The following is a 25,168-nucleotide window of genomic DNA, read 5'->3' as shown; positions in this document are numbered from 1 at the left end:
CCGATCTAGAGCGACCGGTTGTCCTGTGACCGGTTCACATTTGACTAGTAATCACCGAACCATTTCATCTTAACGTGTGACGAGCTCGGTCCAAAAAAAGTTTTAGTTATTTAATAAAATTGCGTTCTGACCAAAACTTTATCAACTCTAAGTGAGTACATAAAGAATGCAAATATACATTTTCAACTTGATACGTTAAGGGGTGTGGTCACAACATTTTTGAATTTTCTAAGAGGAAAAAATCCCACTTCTGACTAGTTAAATTTAATATATTTTATTTTTATTTTCATCACAATGATACAAGGATTATACTTAAAGTTTTTCGTGAAGAGCACACATATTTAAAGATTAAAAAAAAATTGTGTGAATGAATCAAAATCTCGAGTTCGAATTTTCGCATGTACACAAAACTTAATCTATTGTTACTACGTACATAGATAAAGTAAAAAGACAGTCGGTAGAAATTAAGTTAAGTGATACAGTGTGATTGACGATTTTTTTTGATGATCTGAAGATTTTGATCACGAGAAAACTGGTTGACCGATTTTAGAGTGTGACCAGGTTTAGGGTGTGACCAGTTTTCTCGTGACCAGTTTTAGTGTGACGGGTGATCACGTGTGACCGATCTAGAGCGAACGGTTGTACTGTGACCGGTTCACATTTGGCTAGTAATCACCGAACCTAATTACCACATTTTCTTATGAACGTGTTGGATTTCAAATAATGTAGGTTTAGGCCAAAAGTGTCAAGCTTAGCGGGCCTTTAGATTTCGTTAGTCTTGCGTCGATTCAGCATGAACTTCAGCTTCGGCAATAAGCCGGTGGGCGCTGCGCCCCCCGCATTCGGCGCCCCCAATATTACCGTTCCCGCTTCTATTCCGGGCTCCGTTCCCGCCAACAATACAGGTTACAAATATTTTGTCGCAGTACGCACTTAACCTATTATAACTATCGAACCTAATTCTAATACTTCGCCATTTCGATTTATAAATTTTACCGCTTCTAATTCACCGCCAAATTTCATACTAACCGTGGGTTTTTTTTTAGGTTTTACATTTGGAGCAACGACTACTGCTAACAAACCAGCAACTGGAATGTTTGGAAGCGATGGTATACTTTTAACACGCGTGCTTTCAAAATGATTGTAACATAACTTGGAATTCTAATATGTGCATTTAATTTTACAGCTTCTAAACCAGGTGGCTTTTCTTTTACTTCTCCTACGGCGAATCCAACTACGCCATCTATTTTCGGTGCCTCGCCTGCCGCTCCAAACTTTTCCTTCGGCTCACCTCAGACTACACAATCTCAAATGTTTGGAGGGGGTATAACCTCAACTGCGCAGCCGACTACTGGATTCGGTTTTGGAGCCCAACCGGCTCAAAGTACTGCAGCGTTTTCAGGATTTGGATCTCCGAGTGCGATTGCTACTACAGCAGTCGGCATAACTCCAGCTACGACAGGTTTATCGTTTGGAGCCAAACCTGCTAACGCCTGGCCGTCTTTTGGCGCTACACCTCCTGCATCATCAGCTATCAATTTTGGTGCAACATCAGTAGCACCTGCAACAACAGCTACGGCTTTAGGACAAAACTTCTCTTTTGCTGGAAATAATCCATTGCAACAAGCCCCAACGGCTGCTCCAACTGCAAGCTTTGGCTTTGGGCAATCTACCGCTGCACCACCATCCAACCCCGCTACAACAGGATTTGGCTTCGGACAAGTCAGCTCTCCACCTGCTATCGGATTAGGGCTGGGTATGACGGCGGCAAAACCAGCCTTGAGTTTTGGTGCATCACCAAACGTAACTGTCGCTCCCAATGTGACTTTGAATCCCGTTGGAAATCCGCCATCACTCGGCTTTGGATTACCTACATCGGCATCTCCTATGTTTTCATTTGGAGGAGCGACTGGTGTTGCTAGTACTGCCGCCACCATTACAACTGCACCAGCACCAGCCCCCGCCCCAGCCCCATCATTTGGGTTTAGCACACCTGCCACTTCTGCTGTTCCAACGTTCGGAAAACCTGTAGCTACAGCAGCTCCCACCACCGGCTTTAATTTCAATACATCACAACCGGCTGTGCAGCCACCTCAAACCACTGCATTATCGTTTGGAACTGGTGGACCTCCAGCATTTGGTTCCATTCCAGTACGTAAATATTCTCTCATATTAATCTACTATTACTGTATATGTATTTTTAACAAAAAATATTGTGCTTTTTTCAGGCGTCAACTCCAGGAGCAAATGTAGCTCAAATTCCAGTTGCAAAACCAACAGTGGGTACTTCCTTTGCTAATGTCATTCCACAAACGAAACCAGCTGATTTTTCATTTGGAGGCTCGACTATTGTCGCGCCCGCTGCAACTACTGCTGCAACTGCCACTTTGTCGACACCTGGTTTTACTGGATTTCAGTTGCCAGCGCCGCCAGTTCCAGCTACAACTCAAAGCATTGCCTTGGCAGTTTCTAATGCTCCTACCAGCATTGCACAGCCCCTAACATTAACAAGTATTTATTATTTATGAATCCTAAGTGTATATTTTTTACCTAGAAACCAAATATCGTCATTTACAGCTATTTACCATCCACTGCTAGATGAATGCCTCTCCAACACGCTTTCATTCTTATCTGTTTTGGACGACTCTCATCCATCTTACCAAGCACATTTTTCTAATTTCGTCCATTCGTCTTCCTTTCACCCTTTTACATTCTCTTGGGTACCATTTCAGCACTTCTTTAATTCACCTTTCGTCCCTCTTCTAGCTACGTGACCTGCCCATTGCCATTTCAATGTGTACAATCAGTACTACAGATAATATATAAAATATTTGAAAATAATAGGTCTCGGAACGTTGCCACCACCCTCTTCGACAACCACACCTGGATCTCTCGCCATTCCTTCGGTGTCTAGTTCGTTGGCAAGAGCTGGTTTCCAATTAACGGCTGCATCTTCGGCTGCCACCACATCGGCTAATACTGGATCGTTAACTCTCACAACTAGGTAAGTGGTTTGTTTTTTTTTTTTTTGTGTAATAGCAAGATTTATTTATTTTTAATTGGAGTAATTATATGATATTTAGAAAATATATGCATATTATTATAGTGCCAGTAGTGCTCCAACACAACCAACACCAGTAACCTCAATGAATTTCGGACAACTCGAAGACACCATCAATAAATGGAGTTTAGAACTAGAAGAGCAAGAAAAAGTTTTTATCAACCAAGCTACTCAAGTTAATGCATGGGATAAGTTGCTCATTGCAAATGGAGAAAAGGTTATATCTTATTTACAATATTTCATCTTGTGATATACTATGATATTTAATTTAACCAGTCTAATGAATCACTATTGTCGCAGATCGTCACACTCAATGAAGCCTTACAAGGTGTTAGAACTGAACAACAAGGTTTAGATCACGAACTTGATTTTGTATTAGGGCAACAACGTGAATTAGAAGAACTGCTAGTCCCATTAGAAAAGGAACTGAGCAATGTTGTCATTACTGATCCTGAGCGAGAACAAACGTAAAAAAGTTAACATAATTATTTAGATATATCTTAAAAATGATCATCTATAACGTTCTAAATTATATACATAGGTACCGTTTGACTGACACAATTGATACGCAGTTAAAACAAATGTCTGAAGATTTAAAGGAAATCATAGAACATTTGAACGAGTCTAATCGACGAGAAGATAACAATGATCCGGTATGTTTGCATGGTTTTATCGCGTTGCATTTTTAAGCACAGCCTATTTGTTTATTTGTAATTTTTTTTTGTTTTAGATTGTTCAAATTGGCCGCATATTGAATGCACATATGTCATCCATGCAATGGATTGACTCCTCAATCGCTCAAATTTCCAATAAATTGGATCAGTTATCCAACATGCACAACATGCTTAAAAGACACAATAAAAGATCATTCAAATTGACTTATAAATAAAAATGTAACAATTTTTTCATTTAATAATAATTTGTCATTCAATAATAAATAAAATAATTTCCATTGTTTTTAATATTTTTCTAATTCGTTAATGTATTCTAAAATCTATTGTATACAATGAAACTGAAATAATACAACAAAAAATAAGATTTTTATTGGATTTTTTATTATTTATTTGATGCATTGTAAAAAACACTTATTTAGTTGACTTATTTTTGTTAAAAATATTATATGTACATACATATATGTATGGTGGAGAAATTTATTTAAATTTAAATTTGTACTCAATACAAAATAGATGGTATGAAGCATTGATATGCCATATAGCCTTCTTTCTCTAAAAATAAATTAATGACTTTTCTATGAACCATTGAACAGAGGGCCACTGTGTAGTTCGTTTGATTTGCATTTAAAAAATTACCAAATTTCTTAATATCAACTCGACATATTATATAATCTGTTTCTTCATCGTCTTCATCTTCTTTGTTGCCTGATAACATGAACATAATACTTAAAAATAAATAAAATAATTTACAAATCAATTTAAACATAAAATATACACTTACTATTGAAGGATTTTACTTGTAGGTTTGTAAATGTGGAAGAAACTGTTGCCAAATCAGTTTTTATCTGGAGTATCATCTTACCAGATGAATTAGCTTTAATTATTAAATCTGGTGACATATTTTTCATTCTATCCACCATTGATTTGAGTTGCTTTAATGGGGGCAATTCAATTGATATCTGAAAAAACCACAAGAATAAGAATAGAATTTATTTAAAAAAATATTGCAATCAATTACAAAACTTACATTATAGTCAGGTAGTTTTGGTTCGCTAAAAGATTTCCAATCTTTCCTTGATATAACATTGACAGGAATGTCATGTGTAACATGTCTATTGTCCATCAAATTTGCTGATGGCTAAAATTATATTATTCTTGATACATTAAGATAAAAGGAAATATAACATGGGAAAAAAACTAACCAATTCAATTTCTAGTGTTAGGCATGGATGATCTTTTTTAGTAAGTTTTATTTTTACAGATTTTGCAGTTTGTTTCAGAGTCATCAATGATCTTGCAAGGTGACCTGACGTAAAATTTTAATAAAAAAAACCGTATAAGATGTTAAAGTTTACTACATGATTACATTTAAATTATTTGCTTACAAGTACTAAATCCTAAGTATATTTCTTTATATGTTTCGTTGACGCCTTCCATTAAATATTCAAAAAAGAATGACGATCGATCTAATTCACACCAAACAATTGGAGAGAGGGGACCACAATTTTCTTCGGATATAATAAAATAAATAACATCTGAAGTTAATCGCATAACACAGTCTTTTGAGAGTTTTGAGAGTGTCATAATAATATCTGTAAAACAAAGGCATTCCTTGTATGTAACCAAATGTATGTCATTTATTTATCTCATTCAATTATAAATACATAAACGTATTTTGTTAATGGCTAATATCGATCCATGACTTACTTGTAAATTCTCTCATTGGAACAGTATCTATCATTACTCCGCGAAATTTCATTTTGGAAGTATTATATACGATGGAAATAAATAAAGCACAGCAACGATATCCCACATACAATGGCGCTTAATTTTAAACTTTGACATTAACCGTAGTAGCATTTATTTTAACCATAACCACGTTTCAAAATATTCACATAATGTATATTTTTAAAGGTAATAGGATTATTACGCACATTGCTATCGCCCAAAAGACTATTTTTGCCATGAAATGGTGGCCCTTGCGGCATAAACTCTGAGTTGATGAAGACTTGAAAAATGAACTCGTACCAAAGAATTAAGATTAGGAATGGGGATAGATGGTTTCGTCGACTCTTCCCATGAATCTCACGCATCACGCGTACTTGTCCCGTAAATCGTCTTCATCATCTCAGAGTTTGTGCCTTAAGATAGACCCACTATCAGGATTCAACAACTTATGAGTGAGGTGTACTCACCAGCTAATGGAGCATACTACACAGTCAATACGGATCGTGATTCTAGTATCATTGATTTCAAAATAACCCGGTATACTACTAATTATTACGATACTAACCTATTACACTCTCAATACGGATCTTGATACGCGTGAAACTGTTAATAATATTGATAGTGTAGCATGCCACAATTAGAGGTTGTGATTTCTCGACTTTTTTTGATTCTCGAGATTCGAGAATCTCCTTTTCTCGAAATATTTGAATCTCGAGATTTGAGAATCTTATTTTCTCGAAATATTTGAATCTCGAGAATTCGAGATTTTCTTTTTTTGTTTCTCGAGATTCTCGAGAATTCTCGAGAAAGTATAATTTTTTTTTAATATAGTGAATTGATTTTTTAGCATAAACTTGACAACATACAAAAATCAAAAGGACACAAACTCTACATATTGTGGCGGCTCGCTTATACGACATGGTCGAGTTTGGTTGCCTTCCTGCGAGTGGGAACCAACTCGGCTGGGTTCGGAGAGCTACTACTCACTCTGTCTTCAGCTGTCATATAATAAACACGTGCATTAACATGCCAGTCGTCTCATTCGTTCATCCTCCATAATATGTTTATTATATCAGGGGCTTACAACTTTATTAAAGAGATGACGAAAGAAAGGTATAGAGAGATACAATAGAACATTGAATAGAAAAAAAGTAAAATTATATTAAAAAAAAAATATTATAAAAGAAAATAAAAATATACAAAAGTAATTCAAAATTGTAAAAATAAAAATATGTAAAAAATAATTTTATAAAATTCTCAGTGTTGCTATCCGGCTTTGCCCGTGTTTTTGTGACCGGACAAATAATAAAAATACTGACCATCTATGTATATTAAAATACTGACTATAAATTGATTAATATAACTAAGGAACAAATACTCGAATAAATAAATAATAAATCAAAAATCTTTGTTTTATGTGTGTTAAGTGGGGTCATATTGTCAGTGAAAATATATTTTCACTAGCGTTTTAGTGATATCATAACCGAATACTTTCGCACTAGTGACTAGTACCTACATGCACATACATATATGTTACTTAAAAATGGTGCGATTTCGTTGTAACATGTGTATATGTACTTAAATGATGACCGAATAATAACTTACCGGACAAATAATAAAAATACTGACCATCTATACATATTACAATACTTCACAAAATTATTTACGAGTTAACAAGTATACAAATCAGTCAGTTTATTGAGCAAAAACAAGTAGTGATAAATTAAGAATATTCTCGATATTTTCGAGATTCTAATAAACGATTTCTCGAGATACGAGAATCTCGAATTTTCATAATAAAATATTCTCGAGAAATGAGAATCAAAATTTCTCGAGAAATCTCGAGCCGAGATTTCTCGATCACAACCTCTAGCCCCAATGAGGTCAAAAAAATTACTGGGTTGATTATACGTTAGTGAGAGATCGATCAATCTCCATATTACAATATATTATATATATATTATGGAGGATGAACGAATGAGACGACTGGCATGTTAATGCACGTGTTTATTATATGACAGCTGAAGACAGAGTCGGTAGTGGCTCTCCGAACCCAGCCGGGTTGGTCCCCACCCGCAGGAAGGCAACCAAACTCGACCATGTCGTATAAGCGAGCCGCCACAATATATTTTTGATTGAATTGATTAGGATGAGGTTATTGAGATTGGTTGATACTTAGGATAAGCAGTCTGTTCTTTAATTATTTATAGTGAAATATAAAAGAAATATAATGATTACAATTTATTTTTGATGTTATTTCCTTCTCCATATTGCCACCCCTCAAAATGAGTCGCCATTATTTATTAAATTTGAGCTATTTAGCTAATTTAATGGCACCACCTAACTTGCCTTCACCCACAGGACGTCCCTGGAAAGATCGACAACATTTTGAATTAGAAAATTTGAATACTAATGGTCGAAGATCGCGTTGTTGAGTTAACGATTTGCTCGAACGAAATGGTCGACCAAAAAGAAGGTCGCGATCGGTATCTCCGTCTCGCTCTTCGTCGAGAGTGCAAGCGAGAGCGGCGATAACGTTCGTAACGTCGTAATCGTGGATTGTGTGGGATCGGATCGCGGACGATGTGAAATGGAGTGGTGTCGCCGCCCCTGAGGCGGTGCCCCCGCCTTCGCCCCCGACGCCTGCGCCCCCTCCGCCCCTCCGCCCCCCCGCCTTCACTCGAGGATGCCGGCCGACACGAAACCGCCGTGAGTCATCCACCATCCACCGACCACCATCCACCGACTCCCGACTCCCCTCCCGTATTATATATATACCTCCTCCCCTAATACACTTTCAAATAATAATGACATTCTTTCTCTCGTCCTGTGAAAGTCGGCCTTCGTGCTACAACAGGCTAATGTCAGTGTCAGTGGCCAGTAGCCAGCGATCGGTTTGACATGTCCGTTTGTCAACCGTATTTTCAAAGTGAGCTATCTCGAACGAGTCGCTCTACGTATCTGACGTTTGACCGTTGTCCGTCGCTCGTCGCTCGATGGCCCGCTTTCATGATTTTTTCAGCATTTCAATTCGGCTTTCCCTCCGTATCCGTGCGACGATCTGTCGCCATCGTATTTTTTTATTTACATTCCACTGCATATTTACGTCGTTCGATCGATCGTTAAGGTTATGTCTCTAATTCGGGACACGGTTATATTTGATCGTATGAAAGCGACTCGAAACACTATATTTGACGGCCATTTAATTTTCCGTATCAGAAAAGTTAAAAATTTTAATATGTGATAACAATTGAATTCTTTCAATTTCAATTTTTGAACGATTGACGAGTGATTTCATACATTGCAAATATCTATATTCAATAGTATTTGCTAGGATTTTGTCTAGTCTAAAGTCTAACGTTATCTTATTTACCTTTATCTTTGTTTACTTGTCAATTTTACGATAGATGTTCCCCATCGTCTGAAAATATTGCTCATCAGCTTTTGGTTTTATGCATTCGAAATAGATTGGGTTTGATTTTCAATATTATATGTATATATTTACAGGACCCCTTTCGAAATATTATAAACATTTATACAACGCACTAGATCTTTTTCGCAAGAAAACAGAAAAAAAGTACGAAGGGAAAAAATATTGAAATTATAAGAGAACACGATACAGAAACGAGATATAACGCTCTTATATTTTCACAATTTTTCTTTTCTTACATTTTTTTCGCATATTTGTTGAACCGATCCAGCACATTATAGGAAGGTTGACTGTAATGATAGGTAAAACTTTTGTGAATTTCATTAATTTTAAATAATTTACGAGATACTAATTCCCTAATACAAAAAAAAAATCCCTATCTCGTTTTTATCGGTTCAATTAATTTAATAAACCAGATACATATGTACAGGAACGTCATTTCAATTTTATCCAGGGGGGGGGGGTAATTGTTGGCCAGTTTGTAGTTTTTTTTTTAATTAGCAATTTGCAGTTTTTGCTAATCCGTATGTTTTATTAATGAACAATCGATTTGATTAAGATTCATAGTATTTCATCAAACCAGCGGCGTTGACTAGTGGTTAGCATATATGCTTTCGGACAGAGTGGTCACGGGTTCGAGTCCCACTAGAGTCCCGCTGCTGGTCAGACCTTGGTTTGTGACTAGGTCGATCGTTTCTTATTAGAGTTTGCCAATTTTTCTGTTTTTCATTGAAACGGTTTCTGTAAATCGGCTTTTCCTTATATATTTCTCTTTCTAATCTCAAGTTATTCAGCGTCTTGAAGTTCGCCAATTTGATTATAAAATGCTGCAAAAATTTCTCCATAGGTGTCACAGTAGATGTTTGTATGAATTCGCATTGTATAAAATGCTTATGTACAATATTAATTGTATTGTATCTGTTTAAGTGCACTTGTCGCTTTGGAGCGATCTGTAAAGGCGAATGTTCATGTTCTATGAACAAAATAAAAATAAATTTTATATTGTTGGCCTGGCCAAATCAAGGGGGGGTTCACAAATCCCGAAATGACGTCCTTACATATGTTACAGTCCAAGTGTTATAAACATACTAGTTGGTTCATACAAGAACTATTGGCTTTAGTTTAAGTGCTAAAAGTCAAAAGCTAACTTCAAATATAATCACTAGGTGTCGCATGAAACTTTGAGCCGGCAAAACCTTTGACACGTCGAAACGCCAAGTATTTAAAAGGGAAATCCCATGGAAACAAAATTATAACTTTGCTATAATTCCCGTTTCCACTAATATTAAAAATTTTGCAACCCAGGGTAAGCATATATGTATATGTACATATATATGCCTGATAGTTTGTAAATGAATAAACTAACATATGTAGTTCTTTTTGTCAATTTGTTCTTTTGTGTTCATGAAAACTGACCAGATTGGTTCGTGTGTAAACAAACTAGTATGTTCATGAACGAATGAAATATGAATGTATACTAAAATTTTATACAGTTTTTTATTACCACTTTTTAATGTCCCGCCTGCAAGGCGCAGTTATTTATGCAACTGCGATAATTTACTTCCTTATTTTAATGGGGCTTGAAATTAACAGCACTCAAAGTTTACAAAACATGTATCATTAAAAAGGATGAGCATTTTTGTATCCGTGACCAAGTTTCGCAATTTGCCGCATTTGCTCTTTGCGTATTGCGGCTGACCCGTGGGTCATTCAACGATTTGCAGTAATAAAGGGTCAATGCAGATATAGTGGCACGTTACTGATATTATATATTATGCTTTGATTTACGAGTTGTTATTGAATTGCTGCGAAACTTGCGTCTGTGTAAAATCGACAGTAACAAATGGGGGCAGATGTGTTGGGTCTCGACGACGCTCTTCACCTTGCCGCTCATCAAGTTATGTATGTATGTCTTCATGATTGACGTCACTGTTTTGCGTTTTCTGATCAGTGTCGTCTGCTTCGATTAACATATTGCATTAATGGCCCCTCTTCGTGTTTCCTCGTTTTTGACCTTTGGTTTCCACGTTTTTTCCAGCCACCCTTCTGTTAGAAAATCGAGTGCATGCACGCGCGCACCTGTCCTACAAGTTCCTTACGGAAGTGAAATTGAGTTTTTTCGTCATTTCCGTTTTGTATCGATGGTTTTTAAAGCATTTTTTTTTTAAGATTTTAGCAACATGTTTTTTAATTTAGTTTAATTTCTTTTTTTGTTACAACATCCTAAAATAAAATTTTCGCTTACAGCGCCGAGGGCACCAAGTCGTATCTTCAAATGGAGGAAAATAAGTTGAAAGCTAATCAAGAATTGAGACGACATAATTTTAGAAAGTGGCTAGAACAAAATGCTATATACTCGTAAGTGTTATTTCTAAAATTGTTAGTTTTGGCTTTTGTGATTTGTCTTTTTTTTTTTTAATTATTGTCAGTTTTATTTTTGTATGTATTTATAACATTTGCAAATTCTAATACATGTTTGTAATCACTATGATTTTTAAAAATGCATTTTTCATTCAATTCGTGTTTGATTGTGTTTTCGAAGTTCCGTATGTGCAATGTTTGTAGGGAGCTTTGATATGGGGATCATAATCCACCGGCGGCGCGTGATAATTTTCTCAACATTTTATTTATTTTTTAATCAGCATGCATATATTATATATGTAATAGGTGAAACATTTTCGTAGAAATTAAATATTTTGTCAATTATACTAAATTATTGGTTCAGTTAAATACAAAATTCGCACAATTTCTTCAACCTTTATTAGCGCTTAATATTCTTTTATTTAGCCAATAGTCGCATGTATCGTTTCATTATATTTCGCTTTTTCATAGGATAATACATTTTTACAGGATATTTGTGTCTTTTGAAAGATTTACATAACTTGAGGTTTATTTTAAACGTTCACAAGGGGTTTACCTGTAAGACCTTCCTGGTATATTGTATGTTATTTATTTAAAAATATATATTTGGAAAGGCGGAAAGCCGTGTCCTTGACCGGTTTGTCACCCGTTACAAAAAAATAAAAATGCAATAAAATAACAATGGAAAAAAATATAAATAAATAAGTAACATCTTAATTGATTTTGATTTTTAATTTCTTTTTATTGTTCGTAAATTATATTCATAATACATCTTAGGTTCATTCTAGTAGCTACTGATACAGTGATTCACTATCTATTTTACACATTATTTTACTTGTTAGTATTATCTTATTTTAATGTTAGTATATTCAGCATAATAGGAAAAAAGCTCAAAAAATCACAATAAACCTAGTTATAAAAAAAACCATAACAAACCTTATGTATCATTTCAAATTTACTATGTACTTGATCTCTCCAAGTTTAATACATCTAGAAATTAGCTCACATAAGTGAATTTTTTTATATTTTCAATGATCTATATAAGCGTAAAATGCACGAATCACTGTCATGTTTTGCGTGTACATTTTTTAATGAATTGATAATGTTTTGGGCGTCACGCATTATTATGAAATATAATCGTTGAGGTACTCTGTGAATCTCAAAACGTGCATTTAGCATAATAGGAAAAAGACTCAAAAACCTACATTTTAGTAAAAAAAAAACCATAAACCGGTACGTATAATTTCAAATTTATTTTTTAGTTTCTGCTATTTTAATACGTGTAGACATGTATATCAACTAAAATGTTTGTTGGTTTATTTATGTATGTATATGTTCAACGTTATTTATATGCGAAAAATGTAATTAGTGAATCACTGACTTTTTTTTTGAGAAAAAAATATTTGATCGCCTAATGAAATGTAATCATGTAGGTATTTAATGAATCTCAAAATACATGTGGATCGTTTTATTTTTTCAGTGGAACTATTTGTCAAATATAATTATATATATATATATCGCGGTGCGAGTGCACGTCACTGGCCGCGGATCGTGTTGGCGGCCTCACGCGAAGTTCTCTCATCAGTCGTTTCTCGTCACTCTTTAGGTTCGCGTCTCTGGACTTGGAGCTTTTTCCCGCTAGAAAAAAGCTCGAGACGAAAAATTAAAAATTTTCTCAAAGAAACGAACTATATCCATATCGTTAAATAAAAATAAAATACGCACAACGATTACATACAATTGCGAAACATCGACAGTTGTCATTGTACGTGTGCTGTATATATACATTGTGAATGTTCCTCAGTTTTTTTTATTGAGGTATATGTTTGATGCATAATGGAAATATGTATCAGTTGTTCAGTGTTGTGATCCGGTAACGTGTGTGACCTGAAGGATTCGAACTGGAGCCGTTTGTCGGTCGTGTGAACCGGTCCCGGTGTGGTGGTTGTGCATTCCAGAGCCGGCTGCAACCATTCCTGGACCACCAATAAACACAGATCAACCCTCGGATTTTTACATTTTTTTTCGCTCATCTCTCGTAGAGTGGGTAGGACATGTCGTGTGTACGGAACTGTGTGCCGTTTCGTGAATGTCGGTGACACATTGTGACTTTCGCATATTTCTTCTGATGGACTTGGCTTTTCGTGTCGTTCCCTAGATACCGGGGAATGCTGGGCGCTTCGGGGGGCCGTTTGCCCTCTTATCAGTGAGTATTTACAATTTTTGTTTTAAAAATAATTGATAATAAGCTACTTCAGATCATATGTACATTAATTGAAGATTTAATGTTCAACGTACTTATGTAGTAAAAGTAACGAAAGTTCTTTCGTTATAGAATGGTTACGAATTTTACTTGCACTTCTTGTTTATAACGCGTTTTCACTTTCGTTCGTTCTGTATACAAATTTGTGCTCGTTCTCGTGAATACTGTGTTGATTTGATATGATTTTCGCCAGCGTTTTAGAAAATCTAATATACATAGATCAAACTTTATTCTTTCATAATGTGATATCGTCTGCTTGGTTAATTTCCTCACATCATTAAGCATCAATTAGACGTTCTCAAATTTCGAACACGTTCATGTTTGCCTCGAATATGAGAGGATTTGCCAACATCGTAACATAATCTTTATGAGCTGAAAAGTTCACCGATAAAGTAAGCTCTCATTGTTGTTAGTAGTGTTTTTACGTGATCATTATGAGATTTTTTTTTTTTGCAGAAGATATAATTATATTTTTGCATCGTAAGAAAAGGGTAGCGTATTTTTTTTTTCAATTATGGCTTTTTTTTTGTGAAATCAGGTTTTGGTGATTTGAAAAAAATTGTTTCATTCAACTCTTTCGATTTTTTTATGTTACGTTATAAGAAAGGTTACGGAATAGACGAATTTTGAATCATGATTCTGTCTCGTTTGTTCTTTATGCCTTGTTTAGGTTTATCTATTATCATTGTGACTATTTTTTATGGTAAAACTTGTTTTACCAGCTAGACCACACCCGTTTTATTAGAGGTCCCTCGAGGAAGTCATATAACTTTAAACGCGTTCTTCAAAAACTAGATAACACTATTACATATTTTCATCTCGAGGTAGGTACATACTGTTCTGAAATTTGTTTGTTTTCTATTTTTTTTTTCAGTATTCATGCTTAAAATTAACATTTCCAGCTAATTTGAACACGTTGAATTGTTAATGGACTATGTTATGTAAGAATAAATGTGCCGCTTAATTATTATAGCAGGTGCTTTTATTTTTGTAATTTTTTTAGATGAATTCTGCCTCGCTCGGTCGCTTGCGTTTTCAACTTTTTCCACAAGATTGTAGTAGATTCTGAGCACGAAATGTGTTCAACATTTGGAACACGTGTTGTTGAGAGATTCCATTTTTTTCGGGTCATATTGACACTTGCGACAAGCTAAGGACATTATGCAGGATCTTTCTGAAATTATTTTACACTCGAATCGTCTGTAGGAGATCTGCTAATTGGAAATGTCTCGGAAGTGTTGCCAAGCCTTTAATTGTGAATGTTTGCCTACTTACACTCGTGGGAAACCTTGGCGAGGATGTGTTTGTTTTGCGGATGCTTGAATCGCTGTTCATATTTGCATGGAAAGATCTTTAGAAGACATTTTAGCGTCATCGTAGCCTCTTCCTATTTGAATCGAGACGGTTGCCTATGCTTTGTCGGCAAAACGATAAATATTTTTTTTTTCGGAGATGGAAGTTGTATGAGATCAGCTTTTTTTCTAGCTGGGCGCGCTGTTTATTTGCACGTTGTGATTATGAATCGGCTTATAATGTTTATATTATGTTTTCATTTTTCCATCGATTGTTTACTTTTGGAGTGTTGCTAACAACTTGTGGCATAAACGTAAGTATCACTAAGGAGTTTAAAATAGCGAAGAACATAATTTTACAATGTTCGTAGTAACCAGCAACATATAATGCCATCAACTGAGGGTTCATGAGTTCAATCCCTGGACTCCAGGTCAATCCTTTCCTATCACAGTTTACCAATTTATCATTGTTGATACGGTTCCAAACAAATTGATACCCTATCCTCATTTTTCACCATTATTTGAATATAATTTCAAATTTACAATAAAAATGTTATAAATTTATATAAAGTACATATGTACAAATTTGGCTATAGGTGTCGCCTTGGGGGCAAAACCCGCAATGGCACCATAGTAAAACCATTTGATTTATATTTGCATTTGCATAGTTTGTTTCTGTTATGCGTAACCAGACAGATCCGTGCAAAACATTTTAACACTAGATTTGAGACAAGCTTATTGGGTTTTAAATAAAAATTAGGTGCTTAATAATTTTTGTTTGTGATCTGATATCTTATGAGTAGAGGTAGGACCGGAAGCGTGCCGTTTATTGTTCAATTGTTGTAAATTCTTTGTAAAAAGGTTCGGCAAACCTTTAACAATGTATTTACTAAACCGCCCCAATTCCTGGAAAAAGCACGGTGTCTATCCGCAGTCACGAGTCATGAGTAGAGGTAGGATAGTCACAGTGCTATCCATTGTTCCATTGTTGTAAATCCTTTGTAAAAAAGGTTCGGCAAACCTTTAACAATGCATTTACAACCTTTGAACAATACGCGGCACCTTCTGGGTCCGGTGACTAGTCATGAGTTCCTCTCTGTTCTAAGAATTCTCAAATGTCAACTCCATATCAGTTGGGTATAATTATCTACATCATCATCATTGTCTACAGCCATTCATCTTCCACTGCGGGATGAATGACTCTCCAACACGCTTCGACTCTTTTGCGCAACCCACATCTCACCCCACACATTTTCCTTCGTCTACGCATCTTCCCCGCGGTCTTCCTTTTACCCTTTTGCATTCTCTCGGGTACTATTCTAGCACTTCTTTTGTCCAATTTTCGTCCATTCTCGAATTTTCTTTTTGAGTATAATAACGACCAATAAACATCCAATCGGTACGTTTTAACTGAACAGCATTTGTTTATCCAAATGCTGAATTAAAAAATATCAATTAATTTCATACGCTTCGTTACAAATGTTTATTTATGAACGGAATCGTTTCAAGTCGACCGTTTCGTGTAATTGGGCTATAATTTCATCTGCGGATTTGATTCGATCTCAACCGAACACATCTGTCCGATTAGCATACGCAGATTTAATATTTGATTCCGAAGGCCGTCGTCAACCCTTTCGATCGATTATAATTTTAAATTGCCTCGTTATTAATGTGTGCGATTTTTATTCCGTTTGCGTTCAGTCGATGGTTTTGATTATTATTTTTTTTTTATAGAGGATGTTCTTACACACGGTCAAATATTTATTGTATTAAAATTTGCTCAAGGTACGTGTCGATTCGCATACGAAAAGTATGCATACGTTTTGGACATGTGTTAAATCGCACGTGAATATATTCGAATAGAGTGTACGTATTCAAATCAGTGATGCTATTTTATCATTGACAAAAAAGCAAATTGGTAAATAGGTGAGATGATTTGGACAAGCGGTAACTTTGACATTTGATGAGTGCACTAAATGCTTACAGGGTTTTTATCGTAAACCTTATCCTGCACTTAATCAGATAATATACTATAGGAGGTTTGTTATGTTTCATACATAACCTTCAGGAATATGTAACCTTATCTGTATTTATTGTTTGCTCCATATACACTTCCTTCGTTTGATTATGTCGCTTTTATATGAATACATGTAGGTTACTTCAACGGTATATAACCTATTTTATTCCTATTGCGATTTCGATTTTTTTAAATTTATTTTTACCATCGTGTCATTACGGGAATGCCACAAGGCGACCCCTGTAGCCAACTTTATACATATCGATGGTTTGATGCACAGATATTATATGTCCATTTTTGAATTTATATCGAATTTTAAGTTTGCAGATCCTGGAATAATTCAGTTTCCTTTCAAGGTTATGTACATATGTATACTACATAAATTACATTGATAGGAAAAACCTGAATTATTCCAGCATATACAAACATAAAATTCGATACAAATTCAAAAATGGACATACAATATCTGTGCACCAAGCCATCGATATGTACTATATATAAATTTTATAATATAATATTTGAAATTATAAACTTGGAAATTAAATTCAAATAGTGGTGTAAAATGAGGGTAGGTGGCTTATTTGGTATGAGCCGTTTCAACGATGAAATCTGATAAATTGGCAAACTTTGATAGGAAACGATCGACTTGGAGTCACATATCCAAGATCTGGCCAGCTACACTGGATCGGGGCTCGAACCCGTGATCCCTCAGTTGTTAGCATTATACGGTAACTACTTATGTCGTAATTTTATTAGTATGAGAACTATATTGTTCTATCTAATGAGCTGATTGGTACATTTTTGGCAATTTTTTTTTTTTTATATATTTTACCTTGATTTCACATTGTGGTTTCCATTCCCCTGAGCGAAACCTGAGGTATTAAAATTTTACATATATACATTAATCATATTCAAATAGTATATAGAATGGTTTTTTGCTAATTTGATGAGCAACCGGTTCAACAATGAAATCGGATAACTCTGATAGAAAATGATCAACTCGAAGTCACAAATATCTAAGTCTGACCAGCAGCACTGTAGAAATTATTTTAAATCGGGGTCAACCCAGGGCTTGAACCCGGGAACCTTTCGGTGGTTAGCATCAACGCATCAACCGAGTTATCAAATCAAGTTGTGTTTTAGACACCATCAACAGCAATGGTTGTTGAAGTTTTTAGACGAAGTTCTGACTAGTAGAAATCAAAATGTATTATGAAAATGAAAGTTTTGGCGCATTGTCTTTTTGCATTATTACCGGTAATAGTTCGCGTTTGGCGCTATAAATACAAATTACTTTGCTCGTGCTTGACTTATGAATGATAGCAATTTAACAATGAACCAACAACGTTGTCATTTAATTTCGAAATGCTTGTGTATGCTTACCGTGTCCGATGGAAGTCGAGTCATTTTCACTCGAAGGACGAGTTATCTAATCGTCTCGAGTTTGAATCGATGATAAATTTGCAAACGAGACGTTAATTACACTAATAGTTGTCTTTTCGCAAGTAGCATCTGCTTCAATTTCCAGATAACGACTGAATTCATCGATAATTACCCCATCGCTGACCTCTTCCGTCGGTCATTATCCTCGAGCGAATATATTATAAGGACTGCTACATATTACTTTTTTTTTTTCTCTTACTTTTTGCCACGCGTTTTTCCCATAGGCGCTGTTATATGTATTATTATAACCCAGTTGTTTGGTGTTCAATATGTATGCGGTAGGGGTGTTTAGTCGGTCCGGTGTCTTTGAACTCTCGTTGGCCATCTGCTTACCTCCTAACCCTCCTCGTCGCTATCAAATGCGGCTTTTCGGATCGTAGGGGATGGCATTTTGTATCTATTTAATTATTTATCCGCGGCAATTATACTTCATTTACAATGGCGCTATAATTTACGTACATATATATAAATAATCGTTCTGAACATTCAAAGGAACAATTCGAATTAAAAGTGGTGGATATGGGCTACGTATATATGTACGTACCCGCTGTCTAAGGCACAAACAGATAAATCTAGACACACCAATGACGTCATCTAATTATTACTTTGAAGTCGCTATTGGGGGTGGACCGGGCCGAGTCGGTTAGAGTGCACGTGTGCGTGAAAATATGAGAATAATATCAACACTGTCGTTATATATCGCAACGAGAAGTCATCAATGTTCAACGACGATAAAGATTTTTAATCCATTCGCAAAACTTCATATTTAAAAAAGTTTGTTTGTTCCTCTATATATGTACATAGCTAAATAATAGACAATACACACACGTATGTAACCGCAAGCAAATATATGCTTGCAACAATCAAGAAATCCAGACTAGTCGAATTTTCGGGATGCCGATTTTATTGGAGCCATCGCAAAAGTTGAGACATGGGCGCGTTCTTGGTCTCCTGTAGTGAAAAAGCATGTCTCACTTCGCAGGGGTTTTTTTTTTGACAAATTTCTCCTATATTTCTTCAAATATGGAAACCACCATCATGGCTTGGGTGCCATAGCATAGAATATACGTGCTAGCGTTTTTTTACATGTGCACAACTATCTATAAAAAAACACGTGTCGCGTGCCTCTCTCTCTGTGTCTGCACCTTTAGTAGGAGACGGTCGATTTGGATTCAATAACCATCTAGTTCTAGATCCCGCCAGCTGCGATAGGCTGGCTAGTTAGTCATCATCAAAAAAATCGAATACATTTTTCGACTCCAGTCGTGGATTTGAATCCATGACCTCTCGCCGTGGCTTACATAGTTTCCTTCTCTAGTAAAATACAACTTATACTATTATATTATGAAAAAGCTCAAACTTGGGTTTGAGCTTTCACAGCACTTTTTGATAAAGTTATACATACTGACTGTTATTTTATGATCTGAAACCATAAAAATTAATCGAAATTCTTAGGTTGAGCTTTTTTGCTAAAACTGGCAATTGCTAGAAATAGTAGGGGAATAAGGGTAATGTTTCTAATTTATGACTAGTATTTTAGGTCAAGGTAACCTTGGTTGCCTTCTGATAACTTCTCGTCCCCCACATGCAGGGGTTGTAAATTCAACGTGGCGGAACTTTTCCGTATCTCTGTTGACTACCCCTGTCCTCGCACCGGTGCTTCAGTAGAAATTGTGAGGGGTCGACAGCACGCGACTGTCGAACATCTGCCCTTAACGGGAAGACCCTCACTTCCGTGTACGAACTCACTAGTTGTGCCTCCCCTGAAACTTAAAATGACGAAACAATACAGTATCTATTATAAAAGTTTTTTTATTAATCAAAGCTTTTGAATCTTCACTCATATGCTTATTTAAACTCAGTGAATTTTTATCGACTACTTTGATAAGCTGTAATTTATTTTACATACATATACATATGTATGTAAACATAATTAAAGTACTTTTTTTGTTGTTTTATATATATATATATATATATATATATTTTCTTAGTAATATGTTATTCTATTATTATGTATAGATTGTTGAAAACCGCAAACAAAAAAATACTACGACCGTTTATAATATTGCAAAGAAACGTACATACATACATATGTGTGTTACATTGTTTGATAATGATTGGGTGCTTTGAAGTTTTAGCGTTTGTATTTAATTTTTTTGTATTTATCTCAGTTCGATAAACAGTCGTAATTTGTATGTGATTTGCATCATGAGTAATTTCATCTGTGATTAAATTTTTGCCTGTTTAGTATTATGTATGGAGTGTGTTACTACATCTGGGTTTGGAATCCCATAAGTGGTAATATATTTCAATTTCAAGTAATTTTTTTATTATTTTAACAGATAACTCATATGAAAATTATATTAGTGCACATGAATCTGGGTCGTGTGCTTAAATTAAACTTAAATTAAATTTTCCAACTATCCAACCTCAAATTGACATGCGATGAAAACTCGTGATAAGATAAGAGAATGTCTTTAATTTATATGACACTTCCTTATAATTGATGTTTTTGTGACTTGACATTTGAGCTACAAATAAATGGGCAACTTAAAATTCCCCTCAATCTTTTCCTCTAATTACCAGACTGAAACTCATCCACTTTAGTATTCGAGGAATACTTTTAGTGTATATGTTACAGTTGAAGTTTATCTTCCAGTTGTAATAAATTTTGACTAGTTTAAATATATTCCAACTAATCTGGTACAAATTAATGATATAGTTGAAATATATTTTCAGTTGTAATATATTTCGACTAATTGGAGTTTCTATCTAACCCACGTAAGTTCATTCATACATACCAATTGGTCAAAATATATTACAACTGAAAATACAGTTCAACTATAAGTTGGTAGCAGTTTAGATGGACAGTTTAAGTTTTCGTGAAAACAATCACTGGAATAGTAAATCGAGTTGGAAAGTCAAATTTTTGTTTTAAACAAATTCGTAATACGATACTCATTAGCTTTATTCGTAATATCTAGCAAATATTAATGAATTATTTAATTCTAAAGCATTCGTAAAACATCAGAACTTTTAGATATATTTACAGATATTAGATATATAACTAGCGCACATTGTTGTAAGTGTATTTGCGCTGTTATAATGTAAGAGTCATAATTTACTAGTTGAATTGTATTCGAATATTAATGACCTAAAACCTCAGTTGGAATATAACAACTGAAAATACACTTCGACTGTAACATATATAAATTTCGGAATCGATTAGGTTTTTTTCTTGTCTATAAATTTATATGAAACAGTGTGTCATGGAGAAAGAGAGAAGATAGGGTCGCGGTTAACAACCTTTGCTTATTGTAAAAAAAAGCTGTTCTCCCCTTCAAAGGTGTTAAGGCAAAGGTAAGACAGACCTCGAGGGGAAGTGGCAGTAGGAAAGTGTATGTATGTACGTATGTGTTTGTGGGTATGCCTGTGTACACAGAATGCATCCCTTTAGGGACCCAAAGGTGAAGGACCAAAGAAACAATACTGAGCTGCATAATGTACACACACTCACACACAACCAAAATTTTCTTTTGTATATCTTTTACCCACCCCACGTTGGAGCTGAGGACAAGCGGCAACTGTGTCTGCTTTCCTCGGAATCGATCAGATTATTATTCCTTATCCGAAATACATATCCTCCAACCTTGGGTGTCGACTGGAAACGTTTCCAGCCGCATGTCACCTTTTTCATGTCGAGGTTCGATTCGATTGTTCGTCTTCTGGTTGACGTTCGGAGGCAGCTGCTTGTCGATGCGTCTCGGTCTTCGTCGCTGAATTCGCGTCTCTCCCGTTCGCCACCCCTGTCTTATAATATCGTACTCCTTAAATCATTTGTCCTCATTGTATACCGTTTCCTTTTTGTGCGCGTGGGTCAATAAGAAAGTATGTACACCCGTTTCCACAAATTGAACAGCTGTTCGTCGCGATGGCACGAGGGGGATTCCTTATCTATGCTAAGCAAACTGTTTTTATATTAAAAAAAATGTGTATCGAGAAAAAAAAATAATAAGAAAAACTTGCCTCATAAAATTCTTTACCTCTGCGTTAACCATACGGTATATTTTAAATTACTGTAATCTTCATAATTTTTTTCGCTTTCGTCCTTTAATTGTGAATCGCTACAGTGCGATTTTTGAAAAGGATACACCTGCATGAATTTTTTTTTAATTTGGAATTAATTTTTATAATCTCTTTTTATGATTTTGATATATTTATTTTTGAATTATGTATGTATTAGATATAGTCATTAATATTATAATTACATTTTTTAAACTACTTTTTTATTCCTTTATATATATATGTATTATTAACGTCAATATTTTTTTTATTGTAAAACATTTTAAGATTAATTTTTTATGTACTTTTTTATTTTAATTTTAGACTGCAGTAGTGAATTTTTTTTCATTTTGAAAGGGTTATATATTGGCCCAATTTTTTACAGCTGAAATATATTTTCGTAGTAAAATTAATAAATACATGCGTTTTTCTTAAATACCATGCGAACTGCGTTCAAATCCCACTAAGCTGTATTTGTTGCTTTTCAATATTGTGTTTTTTTTTTGTGCAATGCCTACCTTTTATTCTCTGGAATTTTTCACATGCTTATGCAGAAGTTTACCTAGTTTGCTTTTTTTTTGTGGGATTTTTTTCCCACTTTAACCCAGAAATTTGGAGGGCGTTACCCCAAACGGGAACAAGTCGTCTGTGAGAGATTTGATTACAATGGTGTCTGGCCCTTTTTTGATATCGATTTTTTTTCTCATCGCGTTTATAATTAGGTCTCTTTATCCAGCTTCCTATCATGTCGTGGGAAATGACCGGATCGAACGTCGATTTCCATATTGGAAAAAAAATCGAGGATTTCTATTCCGATTTACTCGCAGATTTCTTCAGTACCTTCTTATTATTTTTCTTTTCACATGCGATTTGACAGCTCGGTCCAGTATTGTGTCTCGCTAAAGTTTTGTACTAACGTCGTCGCCAAAAGAATGAATTATTTTTAAAACCAGTTAGATCTTGGGCTAAGACAGATCCTTCCCGGTTTGGCAATTTGGAATCCTGCACGTCGTCGGGTCGAAAGGTCGTCTTCTTTTCGAAATGCTTTCAAAAGATCCAGACTCTTTCATCGGCTTCGCTGCTGCCTTTTGTTGCCAAGGCGACACTTTGCCAAACTTTGACCTACCCGGTTTTCCACGTTTCAATTGTAGGAACACGAAATTATTTTTTAAATATCGTTCGGAGCATACTTTTTTTCATTGATGCGCTTTATGTGTTACAATATGTCGGTAATGATGTTCAAGTTATCGTCAGGTGGTTACCCATGGGGGCCGCCACTTATAAAGTACATTTGTTTCCTTCTAATTTCCCATGCTTTTGAATTACGATCATTGCGACCACCCCCCCTTGTACCATATGCTACTTCAATAATTCAAGAATTAAACTTCACACGTTTTACATAAACACGAATGTTTACTTTATTATTCAGCACTTACACGACAATTTCCCGACCCACTAGCTAATTTTCAAATGAGTTCACCATATTGAAATCCTGTTCATATGCTATTCATTTATATAATAGTATAAAATTTATATTTTCCCATGATGCCATTACGGGTTGCCCCTAAGCAATGGTATTACACTTGTACATATATAAATTGGTTCGGTGATTATTCAAAAACTCCATCATCATCCAAAAACTCCATCAACCGAAAGCTAAACACGCGAAATATTGTACTAATGAGAACTCGAGTGCCAGATGTTCCATGATCGAGATTTTAGTGACTTGCGCGAGACCGATTTTTGCAGAATAATCCGTTTATAGATTCTAAATTTGAAATCATATTTAAAATAGTGGTGACATACATAGTGGTTTTGCCAATTTGATTAGGAACCATTTTCACAATAAAATCGGATAAATTGGCAAACTTTGATAGGAAACGATCGACTTTTAGTCACATATATCCAAGTCTTACCAGCAGCACTGCATCAATACTTCAGAATACATTATTTTCAATCGAGGTCAACATTTTTCTTATTATACATTTATATACTTACGTCGTTTTAAGTACATTTGAGAACTTGGACCTAAGAAGACGGCTCATTTCTATTCAATTTAAAGTACCCATTTCGATTTAAGTCTATGTATGCCTTCCAGTATTTTTTTGGTTCAATCAAAATCTTTCCAAATTCAATTTAATTCTAAAAAAATATTGCATATGTGAACCTATACACTGAGATCTAGTCTATTTATACAAGACAGTTCTTGTCACTAGACATTTCACTACAAAAGGTATTGCAAATGTGAATTTACCCACAAGTTATTTCACTTTCGATCGCCCTCTAGTATACATATATGCATTGTGTGAATGCATCACGCTTTTTTTTGCATTAATTTATTCTTTTATACAGTTTGTGCATGTCTATACTTGTCCTCGGTACATTATTGCACAGGTTAGATCCCCCTATCTATCTATATATCTACATATAATGCGTTTTCGTCTTAAATAATAACCACCCCTCCTCATCGAATTTCAAAAAATAGCAAACCTCCAAAATCCAACACATATATTTTGGCGATTTTCACCAGTACTGTTTCCCTTTGCGCAAATTGGCTTTTTATGCAAATCGGAAGCTTCGATTAGTCATACTGCACTCTGGGTCCATTTGTCCTTTTGGTTCACCCCAAAATGGGGTATAGCACACACACACACATTTGGATATCCATATTATAATACGTACACACCCCACGCTCGAACTCGTGGGAACGCTTGAACCCTCCGTTGGGTGTGTGTAAGTAAAAGTGGGTACACCTCGTCGTTTCCCACCGTAACAATGGAGGTTCCACTGCAACCATATTAATGCATACCTGTTTAACGGGGGACTCCGATGTGTAT

At 35.3% G+C, this 25,168-nt stretch overlaps 4 protein-coding genes across 6 annotated transcripts in view; 2 read left to right on the top strand and 2 right to left on the bottom strand.

Moving 5' to 3' along the window:
- Positions 1 to 25,168, bottom strand: part of LOC143920309 (myogenesis-regulating glycosidase-like) — a 950,780-nt gene that overhangs the window by 186,516 nt on the left and 739,096 nt on the right. The gene's annotated exons all lie outside the window — the stretch shown is intronic.
- Nup62 (nucleoporin 62) lies at positions 588 to 4,137 on the top strand. Its single transcript, XM_077443135.1, has 9 exons — positions 588 to 905; positions 1,047 to 1,109; positions 1,187 to 2,151; positions 2,229 to 2,511; positions 2,845 to 3,004; positions 3,107 to 3,278; positions 3,362 to 3,528; positions 3,603 to 3,714; positions 3,792 to 4,137. The coding sequence occupies exons 1-9, from the start codon at positions 794 to 796 to the stop codon at positions 3,948 to 3,950; spliced, it is 2,193 nt and encodes a 730-aa protein (XP_077299261.1). The 5' UTR covers positions 588 to 793; the 3' UTR covers positions 3,951 to 4,137.
- Hus1-like (Hus1-like checkpoint clamp component) lies at positions 4,006 to 5,585 on the bottom strand. Its single transcript, XM_077443147.1, has 6 exons — positions 5,443 to 5,585; positions 5,121 to 5,327; positions 4,938 to 5,041; positions 4,763 to 4,873; positions 4,517 to 4,694; positions 4,006 to 4,440 (listed from the first exon to the last, which is right to left on the bottom strand). The coding sequence occupies exons 1-6, from the start codon at positions 5,492 to 5,494 to the stop codon at positions 4,235 to 4,237; spliced, it is 858 nt and encodes a 285-aa protein (XP_077299273.1). The 5' UTR covers positions 5,495 to 5,585; the 3' UTR covers positions 4,006 to 4,234.
- LOC143919660 (myb protein-like) overlaps positions 7,931 to 25,168 on the top strand; it is a 39,928-nt gene continuing 22,690 nt past the window's right edge. For 2 of the 3 annotated variants that reach the window (XM_077442089.1, XM_077442087.1), the window contains exons 1-2: positions 7,931 to 8,172; positions 11,141 to 11,251. In XM_077442089.1, the coding sequence (XP_077298215.1) occupies positions 8,150 to 8,172; positions 11,141 to 11,251 (134 nt within the window). In that variant the 5' untranslated portion in view covers positions 7,931 to 8,149. The remainder of the gene's footprint in view (positions 8,173 to 11,140; positions 11,252 to 25,168) is intronic. The other variant, XM_077442088.1, reaches the window with a different exon arrangement.

Source organism: Arctopsyche grandis, chromosome 12 (assembly GCF_051622035.1).
Source record: "Arctopsyche grandis isolate Sample6627 chromosome 12, ASM5162203v2, whole genome shotgun sequence".
NCBI lineage: Eukaryota > Metazoa > Arthropoda > Insecta > Trichoptera > Hydropsychidae > Arctopsyche > Arctopsyche grandis.
The sequence above is the reverse complement of the archived record's forward strand: the minus strand, read 5'-3'. Positions and strand labels throughout refer to the sequence as shown.